This window comes from Vanellus vanellus (genome assembly GCF_965231255.1).
Source record: "Vanellus vanellus genome assembly, chromosome: 3".
Lineage (NCBI taxonomy): Eukaryota > Metazoa > Chordata > Aves > Charadriiformes > Charadriidae > Vanellus > Vanellus vanellus.
In genome coordinates this window covers 95,893,371-95,916,109 of record NC_138907.1, presented here as the reverse complement: position 1 = coordinate 95,916,109, position 22,739 = coordinate 95,893,371, and the positions used below count along the sequence as shown (strand labels likewise).

The window sequence follows — 22,739 nt, the reverse complement described above, 5'->3', positions numbered from 1 at the left end:
CTGTTCTGGTGCATCCATTGTCCTGTACTTCCCATTTAACTGTGTCTCCAGGTCATACCTCAATACTGACTGTGTCCAGATGGTATTTTGGCTCATTAGCTAGATTTACTTTTTCGGTTCGTGTGTGCCATACGAGAACCTATAAAATAACATTTGTGTTAGCCCAGTCATCAGCAGAGATGACAAGAAAGCCTTTTAGTAAGTGTGGAAATCAGTACCTTTGTGCAGTTGTTTGCTTTTGGTTCCAGTTCCTCCACTGTTGTTATCTGTTTCAGAAAATCGGATTCTTGCATTCCTGGTTGAGAACCGCGACGCTTGAATACGGCTTTCGGATGCGACAGAATCACCTGAAGACTCACAGCAAATCCTTGGGGGGGGGGGGGGGGGAAATGTTAATAAAAAACCTTTAGGGTTTACATTTTTGTGCAAGTTACACTTAAGCCTAGAAATCTCCCATATTCTTTTTAAAAATATGTAAATTTGATTATATGGATAGACAAAATTTGGTAGGTTTGTACATCCTACACTCTTTTGTTTTGCCCTGAAGTTGCAATCAGATTTTTTTGAATTGCCCCATATTTTCAATGTTTAATCAATTTCCTGTCATGTAGAGAATATATGCTTTTTTGCCTGAAATGTCGGGTATTTCTAAGATCTCAGACCATCCTTCCTTTCTACTTCTAATTAAGAACTCAAACTAAAATTTAAGTACAAAAAAAAAAAAGTGAGATTTATACTGTACAAAGACTTCTAGGTTTAAAGGTAAGAGTCAAAGAAAAAGATTAAAATACGTTAATTGTAACAGCTGCGGTCTTCAGAGATTTTTAGCCTTTAGATAGTTTTAACATTATTTTTGATGAAAGACAAGCCATATTAATGTTTTGCCGTGCACACCATGTAGTTAATGTGGGCTTGTGAATCGTTTTCACCAACGGTGGTGTGCAAGACAGCCTGTGCCTGATCTGTGCATTGCAGAGCCCAACTCAAAGGGCTTTATCAGTGTACGTGCCTCTCTCTGCAATGCTTTCCTCCAGTAACGCACATTAGGTCCCTCAAAGGGAGAAATCACTAGTTGGAAGAAACTTGCCCCCTGTGAAGCAGCTCTTGTGAATCTCCAATTTGCCATTATTTATAGAACTTTCCACTTTTCATTCAGCAAGGCTGTCGTGTGTATGCTGCTTCAAGTATGACTCAAAACTCGACTGATAAACTCATAAAGAAAAATTACTTTTGTAACTCCTTATGTCAAATTGCCAAGCCTGCCAAAGAAATCTTTCCTCCATCAGTTCAGTGTGGTTCCAGCTGTCCCTTTATAACAGCAGTAGTAACAGTTTTGACATCTGTTCTGAAACACTGCAAGAACATTTAATTCTAAAGCCTGTATTAAAACTTTCTCATTTTGAAATGAGTAAAACTTTATCTAATGGAATAGAAATCCGTCCTCTTTTTTACTAGAATTATCTTGCTACTGTATTTTCCTTGAAACTATCTGTGGCTTTTATGGGAGCCTTTTAAAGAGGAAAATATAAGGAAGTAATTACTACTATCTGTGTAAAGAAGACACGCTGAAACCACTTTTATCTTATCACGCTCTTGCTTGTAGCAAAGCACAGGAAGATAATGGAAAATGATTTTTTTTTTTTTTTTAAATAAAAGATTTGGACAGTGCACAGGAAGACTATGGGTTGGATGTAAACTGAGGTCTCAATTCACTGACAGACACAGTTAAAGAAAACATGTTTAACTTTATACATTTTATCCTGCCTAAGATAAAGAAGAATAGGTGTCTAGACGGAGAGGGCTTTTATCCGCACCTTGCGGAGAAGTCTAGTGAATAAAAGACTTTCTGGAGGTGTGAGACTGCTCTAGCCTGTCCTCGCTCCGTGCGGTTAAGCCCTGCAGCTCTGGCTCTGCAGACTGCAGCAATGCTGGGATCCAGCTGTTCGCTGCTGCGGCTGCTGAGTTTAGGCAGGCGCTACCAGGGCAAAGAATGGCAGTCTGGGCTTCTCTCCCAGGCAGGGGTTGGTTTGTCTTCAGGAGGCTACAGGCCCTTACTGCTTCCTTGGTCTTGCAGCCTGGCTGGTGAGGGAGCATGCAGCGGGCTCCATCCCAGTGCAATCATTTGTGAACAGCTGAGGTTGAGTTTAAACTCTCTCAGCGAGAGAGGGATACAGCCAGCTTTCTGCACCTTGAAAGATGACTATAGACTTATCACTGCTGAACAAATTGGCCTGGTTCAGTTCAGTATTTTTGGTTAGGGGTTTGTATTTTTTTGTCCTTCAGTTAGAACAAACAATATAATTTTTTGGTGCAACCGGGCTTTAGTGTGGTTGATATTTTGCTCCCCCCTTCCCCCGCCCCCCTCCATGTTTGCTTTGCAAGGGAAGGCATTGTTGGAGCCCTGATCAGTTCTGTGAGCTGCTGTTTCTTTTTAAAAAGATTTAATTTTTTAAGATTTAAGCTGGTCATCCATGAAGGAAAAAATGAAGTAAATGCCAAAATGAGGGTAGTGTCCTAGTTTTTAGAGTGGAGAAGGAATCCATTCTAAGCAGAAGAGACATGCAGATTTTCTGCTGCTTATCTTTGTGTGTCTCAGCTTGGCTCCCTGCCCCCGCCCCCCAGCCCATACTTATCCATACATTAATTTCCCCTAGGTTTTCTTGTTGCAAAGCTTGCTCCTCTGTTGAGAAAATTGGATTTCTCCTACACACAGATCTTCAGCCGTGCCATGACCCTGCGTGTAACAAGCCCTTGCTACCGTGCTATTGCAAACCACCATTTTTGGGTGCTATCAAAATCGTGCCATGTTTTCAGGCATGAAATAAAAGTCAGATTATTAAACTGAGTGTTGTACATGGCAAAGACATGGACTACTGTGCGCTGACTGGCCTGCGGCCTGAGGTTTGTTTCTGTGATCAGTGGTCACATAGTCTTTGTTTCTTAAAAAAATCCAATAAAGCAGCAACTTGAAGAGAGAAAATAATTGAAGACTTATCTCCTGCCTCTCTAGTTCTTCAGCTCTGCTTTATAACTACTTTAATTTCACATGTATGACAATTTTGTATTTATGTAGATAGACTTCCAATGGACTTGAGGGAAAACCATTTTCTCATGACAACTGTCAGTTGACTTTTTATCACAGACAGATAATTCTGGCATCAAAAAGAGAGGAGATGGCTTAGGTTTTGACCAGAGTGGCACTAGTATTCCGGTATTCTATTTCTCTCAGTAGATAATGATCCTGTGGTAATAGATGAAAAGGCACTGTTATTTTGAATTCTGTTCCTAAACAGGGAATAATCTGGGATTACTGTCTCCAGCATAGCATAATGGAACAGTACTACATGCATACAATTCTTTTATTTGATCATTATTCCTACAAGGTCATACTGGGCTTAAGGTCACATGAAATGCCACAGGACAATTTCACTGCCAAAGCCAGAGTGTGAAAAGGTGTTTGGGTTTTTTTTTGGCATTTAATGCAAGGCTGTAAATTAAATCTAATTGGCTGAAGAGCCACCCAGATAAGAATTAATTTGTTGGAGGACAAGATACCTGGGAGACACAGCAAAGATTACATCTGTGCTTCTTTCTACAGAAGCTGTTAATTCACACCTTGATTTGTGTTAGATCAATGGCTTCTGTTAAAAGGCAGAACCATTCTTCTTCATCCGGTTAGACCAAGATGGTCTTTAAAGATTTTGTTGCCATGATTAATACCTTTGCTTCCTGAATGCTCTAGATAGAATAGTAGCTGAAGGCAAGCTAGAAATTTAGAGTGTTTATCATTTCAGGAGTGTATGAATGCTAACCTTCAGTGCTGGTGTTGAAACAGATATACTGGTTTCCACACAGTTCAAGGTACTACCTTTGGCTTGTTGAACATGGTATGGTTTGGGGTCGGCTTCTTACAAGTATCTTCTCCCTGTGACATACTGTTTAGGTTGCAATAAGGCAGAAGTGCCCAACCAGGAGTTCTTGTAATTCAGAACAAAAGCATTTGCTGACAGTTAATTTAGCATGAAAGAGGCTCTCTATTTTAAACTCAACAGCATTTAAAATAGTTGTTACCCTCTGATGGTGTGGTGGGTTTGGAGGTTTTTTGAGTTTGGTGGCTGCCATAGCCACTCACTTAAAATCTTTTGTACTTCTGACATCCAGCAGTGGCTGTTTCAGACTGAGAAAAAATATGCCATGTTTTGCAGTGCCATTCAAAACTGTTTGTTTCAACTGAGTTTTCTCCACATTATATTGTCATACTAATTGTAGTATGATTGTAATTGCATACTTAAACTTTTTTTTTTCTATTTTTAATAACTTCAGTGTTTTCCAATGCTTTCAAAATAAAGCTTGGATGATTCTAAATCAAATGTGGAAATACTGTTTCATTGAACATTTTGAAAAATTAGACTTTTTTTCTTTCAACCTTTTCTAAAGGTTGGACCAGATGTTCTTTTGGGGTTAGTTCCAACCTGGGCTTCTACGATTAATAGACTAGCATAAGAAAGATGAGATGTACTAAAGACCTCATACTATAGCAAAAGGGGGGGGAGGGGGGGGCGGTTTGTGCTCAGGCCCCTAGCTGAAGGACTGAAGGCACAGTGGATAAGCTCTGGACCACAAATCCAAAATCTGCTTGCCCCGCGATTCACAGGCATAGATTAATCTCTGTGACCGAAGGAAGCAGCTCCTGGAATGCTAACGTAAAGCATGCATCAGTTTTCCTTTAAGCAATCTTGACTGTGGTTCTCCTACTATCTAACTTGTTCTCATGGGTGGTCAAAAACTCTGGCACTGGGAACAAGCCAAAAGTAAATCACTAACATAGAAGATTTTAAATCAGGTCTGTAATAAACAACACAATGCCCACCTCAGAATCAACGCCACTTTTTGCTTACAACACCCAATTCTCTCTTGCTTTTCTTCCCTGAGGGTAAGGAAGTCTGTCAAACTCTAGAACCCACCTACAGTTAAAACTGAGGCAGAACTTAAAAAACACCAGAACTAATTCATATGGCGTGTTGGTTGCCAGACAAGAAGGAAACAGCTACTCTGCTTTCTGAATGCAATTTAGCATTGGAGAATAGTGGTGTCAACCACAAACTTCTCAAAAGAAATAAGCCATGTTTCCTGAACTGATGTAATGTGACTGCTGCGTGTGAGTACATTTCAAAGAAGAATCTAGGGAAGTACTCCAGCTAGGGTCTTTGAGCTGATCCCAATGAAATCACTAGGACTTGTCTCCACTTGCAGTAGATTTGAATTTGGCCCTATATCTTGAAGTCTAGAATTAGAAATTTATGTGCTTAAAAGCAAGGATGTGCTTCCTCTGAACAGCCACAAGTTAAATCAGTGGTCCTAAACCTTTTAAGAAGTCAATTCTTTTCACACCCAGCCTCACAATCAAATTATTGTGAAAATCACTACAAAAAGATAGTTCTGTAAACCAAGGAGAGCCCCCTTACGAGTGCCTTGGGAATACATTAATTATAAACATCTGTAGACAGCTGAGCAATTTAATATATGCACATTTATATTATTTATATGCACATTTAATATATGCACATGGTAATATTTTCAAAAGAGATCCCTGGTATTCCTTATGTGCTGTATATGGTATAACCAGAGTTGCTTATATATTTGGTGCCAGCAGAAGGAGGAATGGCAGTGACGTACTACAGCATGGACTTAGGTTTGTTAGCAAGTACCCAAGGGTATATTGAGGGGTCAGGGGATTCACAAGGATGGAAAATGGAGTGTTAACATGCATCCTGGAGCTGTTCAGATACCTGTGCAGTTCTGGATTTATAGGTTCTGTTCTGTTTGTGCCCTTCCACCATATTCCTGAGGGGAACGAAGATGCAAACTTAACTTTTTTTTTTTTTTTTTACCAGCCAACCCAGCATCCATTTCCCTCCTTGCTGAAATAAAAAATGTAATTTAATCTGTTATTTTTTTGAAGACTAATAAAAGTTTTCTCACAGAGTACTAACTCCTTGTTTGTAGATCTGCAATAACTTCCTATACTCTCAACCCTTGTATCTTTGTCTCTGTAACCCTCCCTTCCGTGACTTCAGTAAAAGTACACACATATAATGTTCCTAATGGAGCTGTTTTTCCCTCATGCCAGTGATTCAGCCAGCAACTGCAAAGTGTAAACAACAACTTGAGAACTCTCCATGTATCTCTTTGTGTCTGGATTCGACTCCCTTGGCCAATGGTGTGTAATGGCTGCTGCTAATGAATTATGAACCATGCTATCATCTTTATAGTGCCTGTAAGTAACAACTTCTATAGCATAGAATCAATCTGTATCTATAAATCTACAGGCAAAGACCATTAAAATGCACAGCTCCAGTCCTCAACAGGCTACACAGGTTTAGGGATTGACATATCTAGTTCTCCTCTGAGGAATGCTTCTACCAAGACACTGAAATATTTTCATGCCAGGTGATACTACTAAATTTAAATGCTTCTGCAGTGTAAAAGAATTCACCTGTTGATGTTTCTGCCTTTGAACTATTAGTTCACCTTTCCTCTTTTTAACCAATTGTACTGTAAATACTGTACATATTTTTCATCAAACATTTCAATCCACATAAAAATATTCTGTTGAGATGAGAAAGCATTGTCTTTTTCCCTCTCCCAAAACATAAGGGTATCAGAAAGAAAGAAAATGGCTGGCTATTTCTAAACCATTCTTGTCCTTGTGTTCCTACTTTTTCCTTTTCCCCTCCTTCCTGAATACAGAATATGCTTAAGTGCCAATATCATATCCTTTGCTGGGAAAAGAGCTGCTGCTACATCAGAAATCAGTCTAAGCATGGACTGACAGTAATATAGAGCTATGCGGTGTGCTAACTTCACAGCAGAAGATTGATTAGATCCATTTTGAAGCTTTTCTTCCTTCATCTACTAGGCTATAGCTGTCTAGTTTTTCCCTTAAGCCCAGCATTTCAAACTATATCCATCTACAGTTATCACTGTCATTCCAAATAACCAATAAAAAATGAATAATTTCATAATAAAGTAGCATTTTACAACATGAGGTCTAACAAGGGTCTGCATTTATACTGCCTGGTGTAGACTGACGACACAATGAAAGGCAGGGGCTCCTTGCAAAAATTAACTGGATGAATTAGTTTACAATTAACTTGTTTCAGACAAATAATTTATACAACATAAAAGCCAAGTTGCTGCACAGAATTAAAAACAAGTGAAAGTCAGTTCAGATATCACCAAGAAGTAACTTAATTAGATGAGGTGTGCAGGGCAGGCTAAGACTTCCAGGATGTTTAGTGCTGAATGCACTTCAGAAGTTTTAAAGCTGCTTATACTGAAACATCTGTTTCTGTCCCACTCATAAAAAAAAGTGTAAGAAAATAGTTATGAGAAACATTCACGTATCATGAAACATGGTACCTACCTGCCATGTCAATAGCAAAGGGCCTGTCAGCTCTCCAGCCAGTGTACCAGCCAACAACTTTGCCATTTTCCACAACCGGGCGCTCGTACCGTCGTCCTCCTACCAGTCCCACGGGCCACACTGATACTTTGCGGGTTGTGCGCATCTGCAAGAGGCGGGCACAGTGTGACTGCATGTACGTTTTCCTAGTAGGCTTTTTTTTGTACGTGTTGGTGGAAAGCCTACACATTAATCATCAAGGCTAGGTATTTAAAAGCAATTCTAGCTTACAGATTTCAGCCCAACAGAGTAAGCGTTTGAAAGCTGCATGTGCCCACTCATTTTCTGTGAACTCTCCAGCTCTCTAGCCTGTAGGCACCTCAATTCTACTGAAAATATCCTATTCATACTATTTTTTATAACAAAAAATTTAAAAGCCATGAAAAACCAGTATTTGTATTCTTGTTTCTTTGTTTGGGTTTTCAAAGATGTACTAGATCTTTTCTACCTACAAGACCATAGCGTTCTGGCAGTATGCTTATTTCTATAAACTGCTTACATATTGTACAAGCCCAGTGAGAGAATATTATAATAATGATTAACAAATACACCCTACATTAAGACAAGTACAATTAGTTTGAGACTGGTAACAAATACACTGAGTACAGGAAATTGTGATGCACAACTCTTCCCCTACCTGCAGCATACCAGATTTGTACAACAAATGCAGCTCAGATCTATTAAAGGCTCACAAAAAAAGATTAAGTTTGGACTAAGCCTTTTTAATTTCTACATTTTCTCTCAAAAAAGCTCTATTAAGTTTCTGAGAAGGACAGAAAGCAGGGTGGGCAGGATGCTTCTGCTAGTTTGCTAGCAGTAACAGGAGTTTTTCCCAATGGCGTAAATGTAATTAAATGTAATTCTGGAAATGCGATCCTCATCTAACCTAGAGGAATCTACAGATACTAAAAAATTACTCTTTCTTTAGCAAAAAGCATGCATGGCTGAGATTCAGTGAATTCAGTTCACTGCTTAGTAGACCATTTTTCTTCAGTAAACAGGAGAAAACATGACATGAACCTGATGTGCTGCTCTCCATGGGAAAATCACTGACACTCTGGTGTGAAAACTTGAGAAGATGAGTGCATGGACACAGCAACTTGCACAATTTAACCACACTGATTCAAAAGCCACTGTTTTAACTGTTGTGCTTACACATAGTCCTATTTAAGCAAGTATTAAACTATTTCAGTGTAATGTGGGCTTAATCTGACCAATTTTTAAAAATCTCTTTTCTTCTAGTGCAGTTGAGGCCTGTTCCTTAGGGAAAGGTTATCCCTTTCTCCTTCCAAGCACTCCTTTTAGCAAAAACACACACAGTTTTACATATTTGTAACTGCAGTCCCCTATCAATAGATGTTGAAGTAAAAGACAACCTTGGTTAAATATTAAACACTTCCCTCTCTTTCTGCCAAGGTAAAAGATTTATCATGCATATCATCTAGACTCCCAGGAGATGCACCAGAAAAAACAAAGACGTCATGTCACTCTGGTTCACATTTCTAAGCTAGAAACATTAGCAGATTCTTAGGAGAACTTTCACATAAGGAAGGCATAAAATAGGTATTTAAAAATCCACAAATATTTGTGTACACATAGAAGACAGGCATGCACCTTCTCTCCTTCCAATTCTTTGTGTATCTCTAATTTCGTTAAGCAAACTTCTCTCACTTCCACTCTAATAACTGTTGCAGCAAGTCAGACCATCTCACTCAGCAGCAGCAGTCCACACTAGATAAGAACAGGGTATGTTACAATTGGCAATAAAGGGATTTCCCGTCATAAGGATTCTAGCCAAACCATTGCCTATTTAATTAGTGAGAGACTGCCATGAATCTCTCTACAGGTTATTGTTAAACACGTTTGCCTGTAATAGTTCTCCCTGCTTAAGGTTATTTTTCCAACCTCTTTCACTCCTCCATTTAGGAAATGCAGAGTTAGCAATTAACTATTTGGATACGGAAATCAGTCAAACCTCCTCATGAAGATCTTTTAGCTCTGGTTTTAATGATACATCCATTTTGCAATTTTTTTTTTCTAGCAGTGTATTTATATTAACATTCAAACACATCAGAAATGGACACAGGGCATCATCCTGTTGGGCTTGTATACGCAGGCAAGTTTCCAATTGGTTTCCAAGGGCATTATCAAGCCACATACACCCAACTGTGTTACACTAGTATTAACCACAGGACGAACACAGACGCCCACTAACTTTCTCATGTTGCCATTAATACCTTCTGGAGGGTATGGATACCTGAACAAATTACTAGTGTACTGATTTACAGCATTTTAGCTACCCTGTACTGACTGCCTGTACCCATGGTAAAAATAAAATGCCGCAAGGCACAGGCAGGCACACTCTAACTACAACAGAGTAGCTAATGCATGGTAAGCCCATACCCTGCCTCTTCCCCACAGTGAGCATTTGGGCAGCTGTACTGCAAAATAAGCCAGATCACACGAGACTTCTGAGTTGGGTCAATAGCAGCCACAGCATTTATGCCAGCAGAACCAGACTGATTTCCACTAATACTTTACCTTACACGGTGAGTAGCAAAATCTTGTCAATGAAAAGTATCTCACTGATCTCATGAAACCAGCATGAAATGACCCAAGAAGTTTTAATTATTACAGTCTTGGATCCATTTGGTGTCTATGAGTTAAGTCAGCAAAGCCACCACACACCAGAAGGCAGTAAGTAACCCTTCAGAGCTCTTTATTCTGTCCTTAGGTTACTTTCTTTATTCTCACAGGTTACATTTTTGGAGAATTAAATAAGCAGGTTTCAAGAATACAGCAATCCCTTTAAGTACAAACTGAAAGAGCACATTTAGACTGGTATTTATGCTAATTCTGAAATACCTTACAGACTCAGGACGTGCTAGGCAGATGAAAGTAGGAATATTTCTTTTAATCTTCTGATAACAGCATTACTGCATTTAATATACTGATGTGTTAAGGCTGCATTTATGTATGATGGGGAGAAAGCTATTATTTGGATTAAAAGGCCAACTTGCATCTGGAATTTGATGCTGCTAATCATTGGGACAGAAAAAGGTGATTCAAAAACATGTTAATTCTAAATAGCTTTAGCATTGTGGGTTAAACAACTGCCAAAATCATATAACTTACAAACAGCTTCTGAAATTACTTTTCTACCTGTCATTTTAATGTGTGGTAGCACACGCTATCTTAATACTCAGCATTTTAAGTCCTAGTAGCTTACATGAGTGGTATTCATCTTACTTACACTTAACTCTCTAAGTTAGGCATCGGGTCTACCCTTGTTAGACTTCTGTAGTTAATGAAGAGAAACAGGAACCTACTGGCGTGGTTCATCCTGCTTGGCTTAGACAGCTATCTGAAGGTAGGATGAATCTCCCTCTGGATATGCTTGTGTCCTTTATTTACTTTTTTGATTATTTGAAAAGGGGTGTTGGGCATAGGAAAAGACTGATGTACTGCATGGGGGAAGATTAGAAGAGGCCTCTCTAAGACGGCAGAACAAACCCAAATGAACACAAATGGGGGAACACAATTGGGAAAGAGGGGGCAAGGAAATGACAGGAGAGATGAGTAACAACCAACCAAAGAAATCCCAGTGAGGTGATGGGCATATAACAGTAAATACAGTAGCAATAGAGCATCCACTAAAGATTAACAACAGAAAATGCAGAAAATGTAGCCAAGCAATAAAAGAGATAGTGATAAAAGCATTGCCAAAAATAGCATCTCATTAGTCAATCAAGAAAAGCTGCTTAATGGGATGTGCTGGACTGATGGATAGGGAAGATACCAGGCGAGTAACAAAATCTAAAAGCCCAAGGGGAATGAAAGCAAATGACAGGCAGAAGGAAACATGGCCTTATTTCCTACAGTGAAAAGGCTTCCAGGCTGGAACAGCCATCCCAGTGTTTTTGCAGCATGATGTTGATGCGTTTCTATTCGGGATTCAAAGCTCTCAGCAAATGCAAACCTGACTGCCACACATAGTAAGCTTTTTTTCCTCCCCCGTTCCCTCTAACTTCAACCCCTGTGTAATTTGTGATCTGTGATGGTCAGGCTACAGGTTATCATCCAGGCTTGCCCCCCTCCCCATCCCAGCCAGACTCAAGCAGATTTCTACGCAACATTCCAATTTATTATTACTGAAGACAGGATCCAGAGCTCCTTCACTACAACTCTTCCACAGGAGAACACGTTACGGGTTAAAGCACAAGCACAGCCAGGTTCCCTATCACTTCTCAGGCAGGCATCCTGCATTACTCACAGGTCATTTAATGCTGAATTCTGCTTCAACAAAACTTATGTGACTGCACTAGAAGTTAGAGGGACAGCTCAGCTGCAACGATGCTATGCCCCTTTACTTAGGCATTAAACGGAGCTTCTGCCCCTACTTATCATTACTTCAAAGGAATCATAGCAAATCTGTGCCAGTGGTTTTCATGGTTCAGGGACTGCGACTCTTAGGGGACAGTAACTTCAAAAAAGCAAGTTTGTTATCAGTAAGCTTCACTGTAAAGGGTATGTCTCCATGGGAAAACTTGTAGAGAGGGTCTACAAAATAATAATAAAAAAAAAAAAAAGTCACTCATTGATCTAGCCTACTCACAGGTGATTTGATTTAGTGCTTCATCATCCTCACTGTTAGAAAGCTTTCTTCCAAACATCTGCCTTTGACCTCCTCTTGCTGATTCATACCAAATCTAACTGCAGAGGGAGGACAGATTAATTCCTCCTTCTCTCAAACAACATTTTACATATCAGATACAATGATTAATGCTTCTAAATTATACCAGCATCCTTGGGCACAAATGTCAATATTGCTTCCCTACAGGAGAAAACTGTACTAAATTTAACGAAAGCAGTTAGGAGCCAATTTCTCTGTATTGGGAAGACTTCCAAAACATTTAATAGCAAATGTTTCCTTTTGGCCCTTCTACTTACTAATTCTTTTTCTCATCCTACTTTCTGTTATTCTACTGGGTTGCATTCACTGTACCTCTGAAGAGCTGCTGACCCATTTGTAATTAATTTAATGGTGAAAGTATCCGTTTCACAGGTAAAAAAAGACTACTGTCAAAGTGCAGAAAGAGTCAATGCTTGGTACTTTGTAACCCAGAGTCCCTCACTTGGATAAATCTATTTAAAATAGCTTTTTTGTCACAGTTTCCTCTCATTTTTAAGCTATTTCATTGTTTGTAGAGAAACAGTCTTTTCTAACCCAACCTCTTTAGCATAGGTATTACATGTCTACGTGCAAGGGGAATGCCAGTATGCATTTAAAATCTGTCATGTATTCTTAAATCATTTATACACTAGAAAGGTATTTAATGCACTGTTAACTCATATTTAGATTTTTTTTTATGATGAAGAAAATAACTAATGACAGCCAGCTAATATTTAATTCTGTCTAGACTACTGAATGTTATTTTTAAGACCATAGAAAAAATTTGATTTTTCCAACCAGCTCCAAGAGATACAACAAAAGACGTTGGTGTTTTCAAGGACAAATAGATTCACTTATACTACTTTTACACCTTTTGCGTAAATATATCCATTAAAAAATACACAGAGCTAGCTTAATACAATGTATAAAGATTAGGACAGTTATGTAAAAGTTATCAAAGGAGCACCAACCCTTCCCTAGTCCAAGTTTGAACAAATAGTAAATATTTCTTCTGTAATGTCTTTTTTGAGTCACTGTCAAAATATTTTACAAAGACAATCACAGCAAAACTGTGTGATGTACAATGCCTGCAAGTATTTCTGTTCTATTTCTAATAACAAAGATTTATTTGGGGGGGGGGGCTACAAACTGTTAAGAGCCATGAGAGTATCTACTACCTTCATATATATATTTTGAGAGAGCGAAGGGCAGGGGCATAAGAAAATGTTTTCAGTCTAAATCACTCACACAACTTGCCCTCTGCTCTACAATGCCACTGTGAAAATAACCTGAGCTAGACAGCCCTAACCTTCAATAGCCAGGGCATTCTTGTGCAGGCAACAGCTATAGCAAATTGAATTCTGGTCCCCAACTCGGTGGGCAACAGGGCTAACTGCCGAGCTGTTAAATAAAAGTTTGGGGTTCTTTTTTCCCTTAGAAATGACAATTAAGACTGGGATTTTCTTTCAACTCCATGCTGCAAGGCTGTATTCAGATCACACCTTATAGCATGGGTTCCTCTAAGGAGACCCAATCTGCCAATCCTCGACCTACACTCAGACAAGACAGTGGTGTATGCCACACTTGCATGCTCTAGGCACCTAGCAAATCTTGCTATGAACATTCAGACACCAATGACCAAAGGGTTAGGGGTGGCAGTGAGGGAGATCATAGTTTTACATATAAGCATTTTAATTTCATGTACATCTCAGTTTAGGTGTCTTTGCTCAGAATCTCTAAAAATCAATGCATTTCTGAATGTGGCAAGCTCCTTTCAGGGGATCTGCACAACTGTCCTGGTTGTGCCTAAACCACGACAACAACCAACAGCAGAGCAGACGTCCAACACCAATTCCTCCATATCCACACATGGACCAAGGCAGCAGTGGCCTTTGGCCAACTACTTGAAATACGGATAGGGCAGAGAAAATGACTGAGACGTAGAAACATGTGAAGGATGTGAAGAGTGAAGGGAAGTGGAACTTAGCTATGTGTATCTTTGGTTTCCAGTGCTTAGGCTAATCTTGTTTTTAAAATCTCTCTACGAGGGTGGAATACCAGCTTTATCTAAGGTTTTCTTTCTGGAAGTCTAAAAATGTAAAATTGGCAGTTGCTAAGCATCAGTCACAATATTACAATAACTTGCATTCAGGAATAAGATGAAGCACAAACGCAAAAAAAAACCCAAACCAACACTATAACAGAGTCACTCCAAAAAGAACAGCCTACAGTAAAAAAAATAGAAGTTACGATGATTCATATAGAAACATCTGTAAAGCATATAAAATACTGGGATTTCAGGCCTCTCAGTGGCTTTGTTAAGAATGCAGGCTGATATTCAACTGATAAAAGATATTTTCAGAAAGCGGACTGTTGTTTTTGACGGAGAGATGCAGATGGACACTTCCAGCTGAACAGATCATATCTGAGCGGAAAAAAATACAAATTCTTTTTGAGGTCTGGATTCCAAAATAATAAGTGAGAAAATACAATATGCCAGAACCACCAGCATTAAAGTAAAAGCATGACTTTTCACCTGTCCACCATTATACTCTCACATGGAAAGAGTTGGGAGTAACTTAAAGACCATTACTCCACCCCTGGAAATATTTCTTCATCATTGCTGCAGCCCCAGTTAGTGCTCTAAAGAATCACTGAACGAATTGGTCCTTTCCCTGTAGCCTTTCCAGGAAAGGTGAGCCTTTCCTAACAAAACACTCAGCTAAGCCAATGCTGAATACACTGCAGCAGCTGTAAGACAAATCAGGCTCTCCATCTTATTCTAGAAATAACAACTAAACCGGCTCAGACCCTGCTCAGTTTTACTTTGAGGACGCACTTTTGCCAGTCAAAAACTAAGCTATACCCACACGCCATCATATCTCAGGAAAAAAGACCATCATAAACAGCACCAGAAGGTTCCAGCTTTACTACAGATGGTGACATTTCCCAGTAAAACGCTACCGTAAGCTGGAGGGCTTTTTCTTGATTTCCATGAAACACGTTTTGCCCAGGTCTATTGGGCCCAGCGCACTCCATATCAAATATAACATACTTATTCCTATAAGTACCAGACAGAAGTACTTTGGACAGAGATCAGAATTTCCTCATCAAAAGCTCTCAGAAGTATCCCATGACGCCTCATGCCAGAGCAGGCTCCTTTTTGATCATGCCCTTATGGCTTATACACCTCCACTCGCAGTAAAGCTTTGTGGTTTTTGCTTTGTTAAGAAGGCTCCGTCTTCTGCAAGGGCACTAAGGAAGCCCACAGCAAAGCAGCTGCCTTGAACATAATCCTTCACTGACACACAGTTCCCTGGCACGTCTTCTGCTCTGTAACGCTTTTTCGACCTCTGAGTGAAATGCATCCCTAACACTAGTGCTTCTCTCATGTTGGTTTTACAGTCTTAACTAGCATTGGTTCTCCCCCCCCCAAGCCCTCACTGCTGAAACCAACTTTGACTCAGAAGAAAGCCATTACAAAGAAGACAGACCTACTATTTCATAAGCCAGCAAATGTACATAACTGCTTGTGGGCAGATGCTAGCAGACATTGCTGCCAGCAGTTTGGGACCCGCATGTCCCTGGGCCCACAACAGTGATATGCTGAAGGTCACCCAGCCAGCACAGGATGGTGGTAGGACCAGAACGCAGAGCTCCTGTCTCACCCCTCTACATTTATACCACCTTCCCCAGTGAGCAGACAACAGTTTATTCGACCTCCTTTGGGATTATACAACTGTGGGTCTGGAGAATTGTTCCTCGCAGGGTAACAAATTGAAAAAAAACCTCCCTCTCAGGTATCATTATTGCCACTTTCACGACAGGAATTATTACCAGATTTCATCTGCACACAACACATTCTGAAGCTGTTTTCTTCATGCTTGGAGAAGACGAGCACGGTTTACCCTCATAAATCAATCAATTCCTGAAGGAGAGATCAGGATTTACTACAGAGTTGTCATGCCAGAATCCACAAAGACAAAGAAGGTTTTTTTTAAGGAAAAAAAAAAATAGTAAACAAAACCCTCAAGCAGTGCCTCGACTGAAAATAAGACTACTGGCTCTCCCCAAATGCAACCTCCCACTTGTTGTAAAGGCACATCCCGTTGGTAAAGGGACTTCTATTAACTTTGCCAGGTCGACAAGGCATTCCCCATGTTACTACAAGTGGCATCCCAGAGACCTTACATACATCCCATTAGTGACCCCAGACAACAGCTGTGGGAACTTGCAGGAGTAAGCAAAAGCTCCTTCTCCGCTTCTGTAACTGAACTTTCCAACCACCACATTTCACAGGGAAAACTCATTGATACACATGTGTTTGCCTGCAAACACAGGGCTCAGAATAAACACTTATTCCTCAGTAGCTGAACCCTGGTCAAACAGAAGTCTTAGGATTGCAGAGCTGCACGCCCAAGGTGACAATTCTTGTTGGCAAAAGGAAGCACAGATTGCCTGTCATGCTTGCAATTTTCCAGGTTAACCCTTCAGACAGATTTATCCCCTCTCTTCCCTGCATTTCCTAGCTTGTCAGAGAGGTAATTTGTACCTTTTCAATTCAGCACTCACAGCAATTAGAATAATAATACAGGAAATGATGAAAGAATAAGCTTGACAACCCCTTTCAGTAGATGTGGGTCACTCATGTGATATGCCTGCCAATATTGTTCCTTTAGCTTGTCCCTAACGTTTGCACTTGAAAAAAAAAAACAACAAAAAAGCAGAGATTCGTCTCCACATACCTTTAATCCCACATTATTCATTGTGGCAAAGTGTATTTTGTGTATCAATTTACAGACTCCCTAAGACTGAATCAGATTAGTTTTATACGCCCAAACAGAGGTGGACATTCCCACCACATCAAAAACCGGTAGGTGGAATTACTCTGCATTATTATGCGCCAAGCACAGCCAGGAGATTTTAAGAAAAATCAATTACAACAAAGGTTTAGCCTCCAGGCAAAGGTCTTCAGATTAGCAGCTTCAATGATGAACACCAACAGGCCAAGGAAGTAGGGCATCCCTGCTGAACAGTGACCCTGCACCTGCCCACACGCTGGAAATGGAAAGGGGTGCATTACGAACCTAGGCACAAACGAACATAAGCATTTCTAAAATAACTTGCTCTGGGGAATTTCACGTGCTTCACATTTCTGTGTACCATGTTCATTTTAACCTACTGACTGTAAAGCATTGGGGGAAGCACAATGCTTCCAGACTGCAGAATATGGATGCACACCACTAAATACTGTACCAGCAAAAGTCACGGACTGCAATTTGTCTGAGGTCCTGTACTTTCCCTATCTGCTGCCAATCTACTTTTCCGTTTCCCTCCCTCGTTTTCCTGCCAGGGTTACTCTTCTAGCTGTCATGGAAGATGTACAGTGACCTTTCTTCTGCTGTTTTATGTCCACTTATTAAACACCCCTCTTTCCTGCCAGGGGGAACCCAGAAAGAGAGCAGGATAACCTCTCCCCGGATCGCCTGCCAATTCCCACCGAACAGGAGCAAAGCGCTTCACCAAGGGGCTGCAATAAAGACAAAAACAGGTCCTTTCACAAAAGGGACTCCTTGAAAGGGTGTTTTAGTCATTACACAAACGATTTGCTGCTTTTAAGAGCTTCAAAAAGACTGGGCAACTCCACGTGAAGGAGCCGGCCCTGGATTAATTCACTCGCGCCAAGAAAAAGCTGTGAAGGACGGCGACTCCCGATGCGAGTTTGCCCTACAGGGAGGGGAACGCTGCCTGGAAAAAAAAAAATAATAAATAGAAAACTGCGTGCTTTTCATCCCAGTTTTAACACAAACACAGAATCCCTTATATTTCCCTAAACTTGCCTTGCTCGGCAGGAAAATGAGAAAACAGCAGTAAAAAGTTGTTGTTGGGGCGGGGGGTGAGGTGGTGGTGGTGTTTAGCGTGGAAGGGAGGGACAAGAAACTTAAAACGAAGAGAGGGGTGGTCACACACAGGCAGCGCCGGGGAGCCCGGGTGAGGGTCGCAGGCTGCCCGCGCCGGGGAGCGGGCCTGACCCGTCCGTGCCCGGGATTTGGGTGGGCACCGCCAAGAGCGGGAATGGGGCACGGGCCCCGCGCAGCGCGGCGGGACGGGCAGCGGCGGGCGGCTGAGGGGTGGGCGAGACCGGCGCCTGAGGAGAGGGGGGAAAGGCGGGAAAGGGCGGGCGGCTGAAGGGAGGCGAAGGGGACGCCTGAGGGAAGGCGGGAAACGGCAGGTGCTTGAGGGAAGGCGAAGAGGACGCCTGAGGGGAGGCGGGAAAGGGCGGGCGGCTGAGGGGAAAGCCGCGGAGCGCACCCGCACCCCCCCGGCCCGTCCCGCACGCACCTCCTGGAAGAGCTCCAGGCTGTAGGTGTTGTCGTCGTCGGCGAAGAAGAGCACCCCGGGCTGAGGGGGCGGCAGGTGCTGGTGCCGCTGCCGCAGCCATGCCAGGCCGGCGTTGCGCTGCTCGGTGGCGCGGGGCAGCCCCGGCCGCTTGTAGCGGCGGGGCGTAGGGACGTGGAGGTGGGTGCAGGGCAGGCCGGCGCCCGCCACGAAGCGGCTCACCAGCTCGCTGCGCGCCGCCGCGTCCTCCACCAGGATCCAGTGGAGCCGCGCCACCTGCCGGAAGGTGTTGGCCAGCCGGGTGAGCTCGGCCTTCTGCACCGGGCGGCTGTACGTGGGCGTGATGGCATAGATGGTGGGCAGCGCCGCCTCCGGCCCCCGCCGCGGGGGGGACGCCCGCGCCGCCGCCGGCCGGGCCCCTCCGTTACCGCCCCCGCTGCGGGGAGTCAGGGCGGGCAGCGGCGCCCGGCTGCTGTCGATGTCCAGCACGATGATAACGATGAGCACCCAGGGCAGCAGCAGGAGGAAGCGGCTGAAGAGCAGCGACTTCATCCTGCCCCGGCGCCCTCCCGCTCCGCACCGCCCCTCAGCGCCTCCCCATGGACGGGCGCGGCGGCGCTCAGCGCATGGCGGCGGGGGGGCGGCGGCGGCGGGGCTGCCCCTGCGCCCCTCTGCGCTCCTCCGCCGGGCGGCCGGGGAGGGGTGGAGGGCGCGGGGGGACGTGGCCGGCGGGTCGGGTCGGGTCGGGTCGGATCGGGTCGGGCCGCCCCGCGGAGCCCTGCGGCAGCACGGCGGGGCAGGGCAGGTGCCTGGCCCCGCTCCCGCCGCGCTTCTATTCCGCGAGCAGCCGCCCTCCCTCCTCCTCCTCCTCCTCCTCCTTCTTCTCCTTCTTCTTCTCCTTCTTCTCCTCCTCCTCCTCCTCCTTCTTCTTCTCCCTCTCCCTCAGCATCGCCGGGCCGGGCTGGGGAAAGCGCCGCGCCGTCGCGGCCGTGGCTCGGCAGGGGGCTCGAGGGAAATGCTCCTTCTCCGCCGCTTCCCCGGGCGGCTCTGGTGGTGCGCGGGGGCGGGGAGAGGCGGGAGGGAGGGTCCCCGCGGGCGGAGGGGGGCTCCCGCCCCGCCCCGCTCCGGCTGCCGCCCCCGGGCGCGGCGGGGAGGGGGCGGTGGCGGCGGCGGCCGACGGAGCTGCGCGCTCGGCGCCCTCGGGGTGGGGGGCGGCGCTGGGGCCCGGCTGGCGGCGGCGGTCGTGGCGGTGGGGGGCTCCTTCCCTCGGCGGCGGGCACCGGTAACTTCGGCCGGCCGCCGGGACGCCTTCCCCGGGGGCAGCGCCGCCCGCCCGACGGGCCGGGGAGACCCCCGTTCCCCGCCGCGGAGGGGGCGTGTCCCGGAGTACTCACGTCTCGTACCGGTGGGCAGCCGCTCGCTTCATTTTTGGTGTTTTTTTTTGTTTTTTTTTTTTTTTTTGTTTTTTTTTTTAACGGGGGCGTAGTTTTGAGCGCCGCAGAAGTACCAAGTTGTAAATAAGGCGGCCGTGTCGTGCGGCTCCCCTCGCTTTCCCTCGCTTTCCCTCGCTTTCCCTCGCTTTCCCTCGCTTTCCCTCGCTTTCCCTCGCTTTCCCTCGCTTTCCCTCGCTTTCCCTCGCTTTCCCTCGCTTTCCCTCGCTTTCCCTCGCTTTCCCTCGCTTTCCCTCGCTTTCCCTCGCTTTCCCTCGCTTTCCCTCGCTTTCCCTCGACGGAGGCAGCGGGTGCTGTCTGATTGCCCTGTGTGGCTGCGCCGCTCTGAACAGCCTTTTCCCTGTGGATTTTTTTTTTCCTACCGTGCTGCTTCCCTATGGATCAGACGGACTGGAGAAGCTCCTTATTAAAATGTATTCGTATAAAGGAATTTCGTAATAATCCACCTGTCTTTATTTTGAGAAAGAGGCGTTCATTCATCAGGTGCCGCAGCGCACATGAACTGCGCGATCTAAAAACCTCTTACAAATCTTTTCCTACCAGGGAAGTTTCCGATGCATTTTTCAGCAGTCCCCACTGTCATAACTAAACACAGCTTGAATCATGCTTTTAAAACTTTGCATTGCATAAAAACGCAGAGGCACGGCATTAGTATTTACAGATTACTGGACTCTCCATAATTCTGTGAGTAAAACATTTATCTTTGTATGGATCAAATTATGGTGTCACCGACTTGTGGACTATTTGAGATCAGAAATTGAGTGATTCATCACTGATATATCAACTTATCAGTGGGAATAGCACAGGTTAGAGAAATTGGTCATGTCTTCACACCAGCCTCCTTGGCTTGAACTACTGCTTTCGTATCCTTCACATTTGCATGTGTATAACAAATGCAGATAATGTGGGCACCATCTATATCTATCGTTTATATCTATCTGCAATCAATTTGTTATTCAAAAGGACATATTAACCCGGAGGGCTCACACACAGAAAGGACGTTGAAGTGATGTAATATAAGCTGAAATCCATGTGAAAGTGAGGGTGACACATGACCAGGCACTGAACATCTAAATGAGGAAACATCTGTGTAGCAGAGAGCTAATTAGAGTTAGCAAGTTTAGTGAAGGAGTGGAAGGGTTGTCTTGTGATTAATGAAATAATATGGAGGAATGCAGTGAGCATAAATAGTTCAATATATCCAAATCAAAAACATCTCGGACATGAAATTACAGTTGTCCATTTTGTGCTGATGCAGTTTATCTAGAGGACAATCATCTAAATACCATCTCTCTCCAATGACTGAACATACCATTGTTTTCTCATTTACAGTACAATCCTATTTACAGAGATAATTTGTTCAAATAATGCAAACATATGTATCAAAGCATTACACCAAGAAGATACTGCTGCTTGTTGTTTGAAAGTCAGTAGTCATTTAAAAAAATTAATTCAAAACCAGTTGCTTCTAGATATTATATGATACCACGTCAGGACCCTGAAAAGCTATTGGGGCAGCACCTAAAAACTAAGGGTTACAAATGGATGCATGTAACTGACATCCTTTATAGCGAAAAATGTTGTAATATTAAAAATACTGGTTTTATCTTTATATTATTTTTCATCCAAAAACATTATCTTCGGTGGACTTGTATGTCGTATTCAGAGCTTAGCCTGGAGACAATGCTTAATAGTTTACAGCTCTTATCTTAATAAAGGCAACAATAAGAATAACTAAATGTAATTGCAGGAGTTTAGGAAGCAGCACAAATACTAACTCAGCACCAGGGAGGTATCCCAATGAACTATTTGGTGTTCTTCCATCTCCTTAATTGTGTTCCTGAAAGCTGGTAACTACGTCTTTCTGTACACTTGCTAACATAATATTTACTGATTCTAACTGTACACAAGGTCTGTAAAATAACAATATGAGACACTCAGCTGTTTGATAACAAATCGCAATAACTATTTTTTAACTCCGGAACCGTTGTAACATGTTTTCACATACCACAGAACAGACTCGGAGGCCATGAGTCAGGTACATCAGGTGTGATATCAAATAATGCAGCAACATTTTCTGTTAGCTTTAGGTATAGATTATCTTAGATGGAGAGGTAAAAGATAATGAAGGCACTACATACAAGCCAAATGTTATTTATTAAACTGTTGTTTCTTGATAAGCAAAGCAAAATGTTCTTCCTTTGGAAATTGGAGGAACCCGGTCAAATAACCATTCCATTTGTGGGGACAAACTGTCTACAGAGATATTTTTTTTTGCCAAACACCTTAGCAGTGGTTATTATAAAAATTGTCACATTTGATTTGAGGCCTCAGGTGCAACTCTGAAACAAAGGACGAGTTTCTAACTTGTGATGGATGGTACCAATCATTGTGTGACTCAGGCTGTTCCTATGGTTTCACACGCAATATGCAGTACAGTGCATATTCTGGGTTGTATCAGGGTGTGTGGGCAGGCATTTCTTTTCAGGATCTGGTCCAGAATTGTTTGTTTGCAGTAGTTTATTGCTTGGCTCATCTATTATGGTATTGCTGATTGCTGCCCCCATTCTCCAAAGATTTCTGTCAGAGATGTGTCAGGACTTGGCACCCGATTTTTCATTTGGTGTTTTTTTTGTTTGTTTGGTTGGTTTTTTTAAAAAAAAACCACAACCTCCACTTCAGTTTCGTGCACATCTTACCAGGGGAGGATGCCTGGCAGGGGGGTGCTTGACACAGTGCTGCAAAGCAGTGTGTGTGTGTGTGTGTGTGTGTGTGTGTGTGCACAAGTGTGCATATGCACTTACTTATGCAA

At 43.1% G+C, this 22,739-nt stretch overlaps 1 protein-coding gene across 1 annotated transcript; it reads right to left on the bottom strand.

Annotated features, from left to right (window-relative positions):
- Positions 1 to 52: 52 nt before the first annotated feature.
- B3GAT2 (beta-1,3-glucuronyltransferase 2) lies at positions 53 to 19,028 on the bottom strand (the record flags this gene model as incomplete). The annotated part of the gene is made up of 4 exons (XM_082480327.1): positions 53 to 139; positions 219 to 367; positions 7,427 to 7,571; positions 18,480 to 19,028. 4 exons carry the CDS (start codon positions 19,026 to 19,028, stop codon positions 53 to 55), a joined length of 930 nt encoding a protein of 309 aa, XP_082336453.1.
- Positions 19,029 to 22,739: the final 3,711 nt, after the last annotated feature.